This window comes from Diospyros lotus, chromosome 3, assembly GCF_014633365.1.
Source record: "Diospyros lotus cultivar Yz01 chromosome 3, ASM1463336v1, whole genome shotgun sequence".
NCBI lineage: Eukaryota > Viridiplantae > Streptophyta > Magnoliopsida > Ericales > Ebenaceae > Diospyros > Diospyros lotus.
The window spans coordinates 2,059,929-2,070,376 of NC_068340.1; the positions used below are offsets into that span (position 1 = coordinate 2,059,929).

At 35.3% G+C, this 10,448-nt stretch overlaps 1 protein-coding gene across 1 annotated transcript; it reads right to left on the reverse strand.

The window, feature by feature from the left end:
• LOC127797746 (CSC1-like protein At4g02900) lies at nucleotides 1-10,012 on the reverse strand. Its single transcript, XM_052330884.1, has 12 exons — nucleotides 9,614-10,012; nucleotides 8,671-9,010; nucleotides 8,282-8,431; nucleotides 7,555-7,690; nucleotides 5,973-6,074; nucleotides 5,329-5,448; nucleotides 5,177-5,257; nucleotides 3,361-3,701; nucleotides 2,412-2,657; nucleotides 1,212-1,536; nucleotides 894-1,127; nucleotides 1-485 (listed from the first exon to the last, which is right to left on the reverse strand). Exons 2-12 carry the CDS (start codon nucleotides 8,982-8,984, stop codon nucleotides 249-251), a joined length of 2,286 nt encoding a protein of 761 aa, XP_052186844.1. The 5' UTR covers nucleotides 8,985-9,010; nucleotides 9,614-10,012; the 3' UTR covers nucleotides 1-248.
• Nucleotides 10,013-10,448: the final 436 nt, after the last annotated feature.

The window sequence follows — 10,448 nt, forward strand, 5'->3', positions numbered from 1 at the left end:
TGTATACACTTGACACGTATTAAAGCTAAAATTGATGCAATCTGGATGATTTGGGGCCTGGGCATTGACACATATCAAAGCCTATACATGTGGCTGAGAGAGCTAAGCAACTGTCTTATCCCCTTTAATGGTGGTGCATCTGTGTGGACAGTAGAAAGGCAGTTTTCACTCCCAAGTTCAAGAAAGAAGAGAAGAGAAAGAATAAACCATACTGTGAGATCATTCTAAGAACGGTTATTTCTTCCATCTCACAGAATCTGAAATGCCGTATGAGAATTGCCAGTAGAACCACAGTTACTACCCTTTTCCGAGCTCCTTTTGGTGGGCACAAGTGGGCTCTCTTCATGATCCAATGCTGATGCTGCTGCTGGTTGCTCAAAGCCACAGCCCTTGAAAACTGGGTGTATGTAAGCATCCCTCAGATAGGCCTTCAGGTTTAGGTTCGGTTCTCTGGCCCGTTCTAATGTATCCTTCACCATTGCATCCTGAGAAACATATCGATAAAGACACTGTTGACCTAAGAGAGAGTATGAGCAGCAATCGAAATATTTCTGTTGGATCAGTGACATTGAAAAGATTGGCAATATCTGAAAATGTTTTGAAGAGAGGAATTTGTAATCAGAAACAGACATTGCAGTGGTACTTCCCAAAATTGTTTCATCATCAAATACTAGTGTCATGTAATTTAAGCAGATTGTGTGCTTTGCTAAAGAAGGCCACTGCTTTGGGGTGTGGACTGACCATAATATTAGAAGCTTACAAGAAAAAACTCAAATTTGAACTTGATATTATTTGTTATTAATTTATCTAAGCATTATTATGCAAGATGCACATACATGGTCAGTCAATGATCTGTGAAACACAGCTTGGAAGAAGAAAGTATCTGCACTCACCTGTAGTGGGAATTTAACGAATGCCGACTCAAAGAGCCCCTTGCAAAATTGATAGAAGAAAATGGTCAAAATAGGGAGCGGAATGAGGAATGGTGTTGATTGTTCATCTCCTTTTGTGCTTAGCAATCCCATCAATACAAGTTGTGATATTACCAAACCAATAACTATACGACGATGAACACCAGGCCAGAACGCTGCTCCACTCTCATACTTTTGGCCATAGACATTGATCATCTTGCAACAAGGAGGAGTTTCATAATTCAAAATTATCTCCAGAGTTCAAGTTTAAAGCATGCATAGCCAATGTCAGTGATGTACCTGATGGCGAAAGACCACATAGGCGAAGGCAAAGAAGACAATGATGAAAGGAAGAAGTATTGGCGTGATCACCGAATACACAAGTCCCAGCAAGAAATAGAGCTGTATGCGAGGCTCAGACGTAGAGAAGTCCAATGAACCTGGATCCATTGCCTGCTCCCTGTCTTGGTCTGTCTTGACCAAGAACGTATTCTTTAGGTGGAACACTACCAGAGGAACCAATCTAACAATCTCTGCAGCAATTCCCGCCCATCCATCAACCATTATATAAGTAATGAAGAATGTGGCTTTCATTGGGATTGACACACCAACAATTTTTGGAATCCTACATGGGGAGGCACAATAGTAGATGTTTATCTATCTCTTTAGAACTGAAAAATGCACAAGTACTAAAAGGGGATATAATAAGGAAATACAGTGAGTCCAGTAAATTTTATCCTAATACAAATATACATATGAGGGAGAAAGGGGAAGGTTGTGTACAGAAATGATCCTCCTCCAACCCTTGCCAAGTTGGGGCCCTCATGCACTCGGGACACCCTTTTTACAAGCACATTACAAAAGAATAAAATCTCAAATAGACTCAAGAGGGGCAGCCTTTTTGCAAGCATACATATGGGAATAAATCACAAATAGACTTAACGTTCCAACATTCTCCAAATAGTGCGCATATTAATTCATTAAAGATTGATGTCATTCCTGTTTCATACATCATTAAGATCTAGAATTCTGTAGTTTCAGGAATGAAAATGACAATTACTAAAGACCATAGAGAAAAACAGGAACAGCGCAAATGGTTGGTTGAAATTTTGTATCGTCACTCCTGTTAAAAACATATAAAACAATATGAGAGAGCTTCACGGAAGGATATAGGTTGAGTTGGATGCTTTCTGTATACGTTGGTCATACAGGGTTCACCTCAGCAAGTTGTGCTGTATAATTGATTTATTTATTGAAAAAGAAAGATAACAAGGAAAAGACACAAACAACTCATTCATTCACCTCGCCAATTTGTAAACCGAGGTTTGAGATTTGAGGTCTCCAAGAAAGTAGAACGATTGACCCTCAAAAGTTCAACTAAACACAGTTCAGACCAACATTTACCATGAAAAAATGTTATATCAATGCTTTTTCAAAATAGTAAACCAACGCGTAACTTATTTAACCTATTATTGTTATATAGTCAAATAATCCACATACTCTGTTGGAGCCTGATTCAAAAATGTATGAAGCTGTTGTAGCGCTGTTCCAGTAATAATGCTTCCAAGAAAAACACTGATAAGCAAGAACAAATGATACTTTGCAGCTGATCTTCTATCCAAAGATGAGAGTGATGTGAATCCTTCTATTCTAGACATCATCATGATAATTGTCGGAAGAAGAATAAGGAATATCTTTAAAACAATCCCAGGCAGAAAACCTTCAATGAAAGAGTTGACTGCTTTCCTGTAACAGAAATTTCCAATATTAAGATTCTTAAACTTACACCCTCACCTACTCTAACTGAAAAAGCAGAGCTACATGTTGAATAGATAAAAGCTGGAACACAATATCTAAGGTTCTGGTTTAATACCTGAGATACTAGTAGAGCCTAATAGTAAGAAAATTGCAATCCTTACAAACTTCAAAGCAAAGTAGCCTTCTTAAACGAATTTAAATTCTGGTCCTCCTTATCCATTTTCTTTTGTATTTCATGAACTGCCAGCCTTCTCATGCTCTAGTGATAAATCCATGAATACAGTTACTCACTGGAGGTGTGTATGCTCTATTTAAAACCATCACTTCTTCCTTAATTAATTTTTTTTTTTCTTTGTGTGTGTGTGTGGGTGGGTGGGGGGGGTTTGTTTGTTGCCAATTGGGTATGCCAAATTTTTTAGGTCAAACAGCTTTCTAAAGTCTTCATAAAAAAAAAAAAATTGTTTCTAGAGTAATTAAAAATATAAACTTTCACTTCTTAGTTTCTCTAGTAACTTCAAAATTTTCCCTTAGAGGAGGACTTAGATCATGTTTCCCAGAAAGGAAACTCCATTCTCATTTATGTTACCTATCAGGGGAAAAAAAACACAATGCTATTAACAAATAAGTAGGTTTTGAGAACTATAATGGTTATAAGGAAAACATGAAGTAATCAAATGGTACGTTGGCTTACTTTTCTATTAATGGCTTCAGAAAAGGTAAAACCTTCCCAATGCTGTTGATATTGGCCACAGACTGAACAATTGTTATAGGGATCATAAAAAAGAATAACAAGAAGAACAGACCAACAGCCATGAGCAGCCTTCGAATGGTGAGTTCAACATATGGAATTGCAAGATTATCCCAATAAACATCACGTGGTTCAGGAGCCCATTCAGTCAGCCAAATGGTAGGATTACTTGATTGTTGAGTTTGAGCACACACAGCTGCTCCCCATCTGGTTTTGAAGGAAACAAATGCTGCAGGAACTATGGCCTTAGGATCAGTCACAACTCTCTCTCTTTCTGCAGCTTCCTGGACAAGAAAATTACTTGTCAGAAATAGAGAACTGTGCTAATCTAATGGACTGGGTTATCAAAGTGGAGAATATTCAAGTGACAAACAAAGGTGTTTCCACACTACCATGCCACAGTGTGGCTAGACTTCAAATTTTTTAGAAGTTAAATAAAAAAGTAAAAGAAATAATGAAGTAGGACACTGGCATCTGTTGTGATAATATGACACATTTAGGAGTTGGATGTCACGATAGGATTGTGGTAAATTATTGCCATGCCACTAATATCCGACACTTAGAGCCTTTAACTTTCACCAATACTTAAAGAAAAAGAAGCTTACAGTCAATGATAAAAAAAAATAAAAAATTCAAGGCCCTCACACAAAAAACATTTACATGGTTAGATCTATAGGACGCCATGTCAGACACTGATATTTGAACACTTCCAAATGCTTGTTGGACACTTGTCCAAAAAAAGTGTCCTACTATTTTTATTTTTTTTATTATTGTTATCATTTGAACTGGAGATCTAAAAACACTCGGGAGATATTTGTCCCCATCATTAGATCTTTTGTTCCCATAAGTTAAACAAATTAGAACCATATTATAAGTTCGGAAAGTAGAGAATTAATTATAAAACACATCATAAGATTTTCATATACACTTCTTACTATGTAGAGCATAAGCTATTTTCATATAAACACATAAAACATATAATCTAAGATCCAAACAACACAAGCAAAAGGAAAATATCCATTAATTTTTCAACAAAAATAAATACACTGTAAATTATGTAAACTTTATATTCAGTTTCTTTGCAACTTAATGAGCTTTTTGACAAATAAGCAATAAACTCATAACACCTGTAGACTTTCCTCATACTTTTAAATGTAAACAATTGTATTTAGTAATTTGTTCTTTTTTCTTTGTCTGTGTGCGAGGAGCGGGGGGGAGTGGATACTATTTGGATAATTCTCACATTACTTGAGAGAATAGTTAGTGATTTTGGTTGTATACAAAATATGAATAGCATTAGATTGGACAAAGAAAATTGTTGGAGATTTATGATTTGCTAGATATTTATCTCTTTTATTTTATGTATTTTTGTATTCAAGTGATTAGATTAGGTTTGTTAGAGGAGAAGATAAGATAGGTTTGTGGGAGAATATAAGAAATAAGAATCTCCTTGATTATAGGAGATAAATTTTCCTTGTTTTGAATTCTTAGGAGAGAGCTGTCAAACCTGTATATATACATGTGATCAGCTCAAATGAAAAAATCAAGAGAGAAGAATTCATTCTTCAATATCTCTTGTTTCAAAAATCAACCCAAAAAATCAGACCTCAACATTGAAAAAAAAAATGCATGCTTAACTCCTACACATGGATGAAGAAAAAGCCTAGCTTGTTAATGATTATTCATGCTTTAAACATGATTAAATATTGATAAAGATCCAAAGTTGGGAAAAACAATAATTCCTAATCCAGAAACTTACTTCTTCACTCAATTTTTCAATTTCAGTTGCATAGTGGTCAATAGCATCCACGGTTTTCCCCCAAAGGCCCCAAAAACCTGTCTATATATAGTTCAATGTTAGATGATAAACCTAGTAACAAAACCCAAATAGAAGATTGCAAAGAAGAATACCTTTGTAGTTGGCCTTTTAGATGGCTTCCTATCATATGTATTTTGGCAATAGATAAGCCAGTTTTGCATTTTCTTCTTCTTCTCCACTAAATTTGCTAGCTTATTTGCATTGTGTACAACCTACCATATCAGAATCATTAGAGCTGGTGAGATCATAAACTGAACACAAGTTAAATCAAACAAATTTGCAAATTGTTAAGACAGTTGTGACAATATGATACAGAATGAAGGAATGAACAGTAAACTTCAAAACTTGGATCAACAATCTACACACCAGAAGAAAATCCAACCTATACATATTTCTCCAGCGTAAAAATCATTGGCAATGCTCAAAAACATGATACTCCTTTTTCCCTATGCATTCCTTTAATATGTAATTTAATGGGACTCGATCTCCAGTCTCTTTTCGTTTTTCAGGTAACTAAATAGGACTTGAAAATTTCTTTTTACTGTGGAATGCAGCCGAAGCCTTATTTGGGCATGTGCAGTTGAAATGTGCTAGCGTCCACCAAATGACCTCACTTTTCCTTTTGTCAATACATAAAGGATCTTTTTCTTTTCCTTGTCCTCTCAAGAATAAATAATCTGTCTTTTACAACCCCAAATATCAGAAGCAAAAAATGTTACTTGAGTGAGAGATAAACCTGATGTGTTAGATAATGATCAGGATGATTTACACAGAAGAAATGTTCAATGTGCTCACTAACTGATTCATCAGGATCTGGAGGAACATTTCTCACAAGAACCTGCAGAAGAAATTGGATTTGATAAAAGGAGAACAAAAAAATGGGAAAAAAGCAAGTTAAAGACTGTGATAGGCACATAGACATCTTTCAAAAGACATGATCAAAGGAAGCATAAATTGCAATCTTCCACAATATGTAGCTACAGTCAACTTTATATTACCGATAAAATTTGAAGAAACTAGAAGGATAAATAATGAACTTCAAAGTGTTCATCTTCATGTGGAATAAACTGCAGGATTGTTTGGCTCAAGTCCATCATACAGTGGAGAGATTAGTAGCTCCCATGAGTGATATGCAAGAACAATAATTTAATATTGATTTCTATATAAAAGAGAAAAAGAAAACAAAAAACTACCCAATTGCTAGTTCTTGTAATGCAGGTTGTTGGGAGAATATTGTGGGACAGCAGAAGAAAGAAAGTAGGTCCTCTAGAAGGAGGTGACTGTCATATCTGCAATCGGTGGCCTTGGAATTTGTTCAAGTGGATTTTCCAGCATTCAAGAGCCAAATGCTTTATGTTGGTAGTTTTCCATCATACCGAATGTCTAATCCCATGCTTCTCTATTTAGGGCATTTACAACTACAGAACTCCAAAGCTCTAAATGAGAAGTATTCCTTTCGTACAGAAATCACATCCCAAGTAATCAGACTCACACTTTATCAATGATTGTCTGGTCATAAGCCAGTACTGGGAAGAAAGGCAATGCCACAGAAATTTGAGGGATTTTCCATTAAGCCCCTTCAACCAACTAAAAAGGGGAAGGCATTTTCTGAAAATGGACAAGGGAAGGATTTCCTGTAGTTCCTTCTTATGACAAAGCACAAATTTCCAAGCTAAGCTAAACATAAAAAGAAAAAAGAACAAAAAAAAAAACAAAAAAGAGTTCATTCAATTTGACTACAGGCTCAAATTTACTCTATATTTTTAGTCCTTACCCAAAAGTACAAACTAAAGGTAACTTAGAGATGCTTAAAATCAAATATCATGCCCCATGACTTCCTAAGCACCGTATGGATTCTTGAAAGGTTATGGGTTTTTATCATTTTTTATGACATGTAATTGTTATGGGTATGTTTGACATTTAAGATGTGAAATTATGATTGCTTTTAGATTTAGTCATGTTTGCGTCTACATTATGCCTAAATGTTTTGTCTATACATGACATAAATACACACAAATAACAACAACAACATATCTAGCCTTTATCCCACTATGTGGGGCTAAATACACACAAATGCATATATATATATATATATTAGTGTCCCAGCATGTCATCTCCGGCATTTCCCGAAAATGGACCACGTGTCCTTATCAGCATTTGTACTTCATGCCCATGTACATGCTATATATATATAAAACTTTTGGCTGCTGAATAAACCACAACTCCTTTGGGAATAACTATTAGGCAAAAGTAATGAACATAATGTGATTCAAAGACAAATGAGAACATAACAACACAAACAACTTCAGGAAACTTACAGTAAACTGATCTGGACGACGATTTTCAGAAGCAAGAAAATGCAATCTCATATATGCTACAATCTTGTATTCCTTGTATAGAACATAACATGTCCAAAATGAGAAAATATATGCCATTACCACATGTGCCCAAAACCTGAAGGGAAGCAATAACAGCTGTGTTTGAATGGGTACCATCCAGCGTGATTGTCAACAGAAAAAAAAAAAAAATATATATATATATATATAAATTGAAAAGCATCCTATTGAACAAAAGCCAAAACTAATGGAGGCACACTTTTGTAAGACCCTAGCCATAAGAAACCAACTCTATTTGCAATACATCATGATGATTACAGATTTTGAACCATTTTATGCAATGGCAAGAACCAACAATGGCAGAGATTCTAAAGAGAGCTGAACGAAGCTAGCTCATTTTGTGTTTAATATTGTTTAGGCTTCCAAACAAATTATTTCATCAGTACAATGAGCTCATTAACACCAAGCTATGAATACAATTTTTATGGCTCACAAACTAAAAGGACATTGCAGTTCATATTTTCCAATTGGCATGCCATATAAGGACCATAAGAATAATTTGTAATTGATATTTTACAGGTATAGCATGTAACCTTGACAAAAATGAAGGAACAATATTGGATTTGTCCAAAAAATGATAATCAGAAGATCTAATATAATGTGATGAAAAAGAATATAGGAAAATACGGGGAAGAAAATTACTTCTGACCTTTTAGATCCAGGCGGCACATTGGATATTGAGAGTTTATCAATGTCACTGAATGTTAAATCCTTGATAGTTTCTAGTGTTTGTCCAGTCCAGTTCACGGGCACCAAGACCAAAAATGCGAGAGCAGTAATAGGGGTAAAAATCTTCAAGCTACATGAGATTCCAATAAACAATCCCAATGGAATAAGAGTCAGAAAATAAATAAAGAACTGATTACATGCAATAAAGCTTCTAGCTTGCAAAGTATGTTCCGAAAACATCCAACACGAAGTTAGCATCTATAATGAATAAACAGAAAACAAATGAGCTAACCCATAAACATAATTTGAAAAAGAACAACGTGGCCCATCCAACAACTATGAAAATGAGAAATGCATCGAAATACTAACCCCATAAGGTAAATCCGAATATATACAGCAGAATCAAGCCCTGCATGATCTATAAGCTCGGGTTCAGGCATTCTCAGTGCTGCAGGCATCCAATTCAAAACCCTTATGTACGCTCTAAAGTCCAAGTTGATGAATTTTGACCCAAAAGCTCCAGAACGTATTGGGGTGCCTCTTATACCCTTCAGATACCACTTCGGGAAGTAAACTCTATCATTGATTGGTTGAAGCCGTAATATTGCAAAGGCCAGAAGGAATGCAACTGCAGATATAATGTTAACAGCAGCTGAAGTGATGATGCCTTGAACACTAGTCATATCTGTCCTAGATGATTAGTGATTCCCTGAAATTTGAGTGAAAATGAGATGTCCCTCAACTGTAATGTCAATCAGAGCAATATTCAAAAAATGTCTAAGTTTTGATCCTAATTTAAGCTTGCTCTATGCTTCCATCTGATCAAACATTGTTCTGTGCAGTTATAACTTTTCAGTTATGAGCCAACCACAAAAACTTCAGGCTACCACCAATACCTTATACCAACCTGATGCTCTCAAACAATTTCGACTCTGCATCAAAGTTATATATCCTGTGTGTGTGTCTATATATATATATATATATATATTCCTGAGAACTTCAAATTATATATTTTAACTAGACGGAGAATGCCAGATGTAAAATGCCACTGCAACATAACGAGACTATTGGTTTCAAATATGCTGGATACCAATTTCTTAAGCTCGTCCTTCCTATTACTTCATTTTCCCTGTTTTGATAAGCGATGTATCAATACAATTCATCAGAACCACCACAGCATCCATATTTTGCACAAAAAAGCATTCTACTAAAACAACACGCTAATTACTCACGAACATAGTATTCAAGAAGTAAATAAAAGAATAAAATCAATTCAGTAAAAGAGAGAGAAATATCACAAAAAATTCCAAACCCTTTCTATTCTCTGTTGCGTTTGCTTTCCTGGTGCCCAATCCCTTGGACTCCTCCCTCGGAGTGGTGAAGGAAGAAGATGAACACGATTCAGAACTTCCTTTTCTTTTCTTCCCTTTCTTTTCCTGTCTCTTCTCCGCCAACCAAACGATAGGTTCAAGATCGATTATGGTGCAAAACAGACAAGAAACAACTTGGCAGTGCCCGCCCCGTTTGATTCAGTTAAATCGATCGTTGAAGATGCCGATCAGTCTTGGAGAGCTGCAGTGGCGAAGAATCAGAAGTTAGGGTTTGGTTTCCGATCTCAGCGAGCTTGTGATGGGAATGTGGGAAGGGGAGAGAAGTCGAGGGACGCCGAGAAAGAGAGACGGCAACAAGCGCGAAAACTATCGTATTTCGACGCGAACCAACGCGTCACCCTCTCTCTCTCCCTCTTGAGTACTTTTATAACGTTCAAATGTGCACGACAAGGGACGGAGAAATTTTTAAATACATTATCATTTTTAAATTTTAAATTATTTAATTAAATACTATTTATTTTAAATATTTTAATATTATTATTATTAAGATATAATAACAAAATTTATAACTCCACTCAAGTAGCGTCTTCAATTTTCAAGAGATCAATAAATAAAAAAATAATTAAAATATACAAAATTTCACTCACACAAGTCTTCTGATATTTAAATCAATTCTATCATAAAATAAAAAATACATATTGTGTAATATATTTTTCACATAATTTAAGGAGTAGAGGATGACATTTATTTATAAAGTTTGAAATTATCATATATAAGAGTATCTATATCTTTTAGAATTATTTGTTCTCGCTTTCA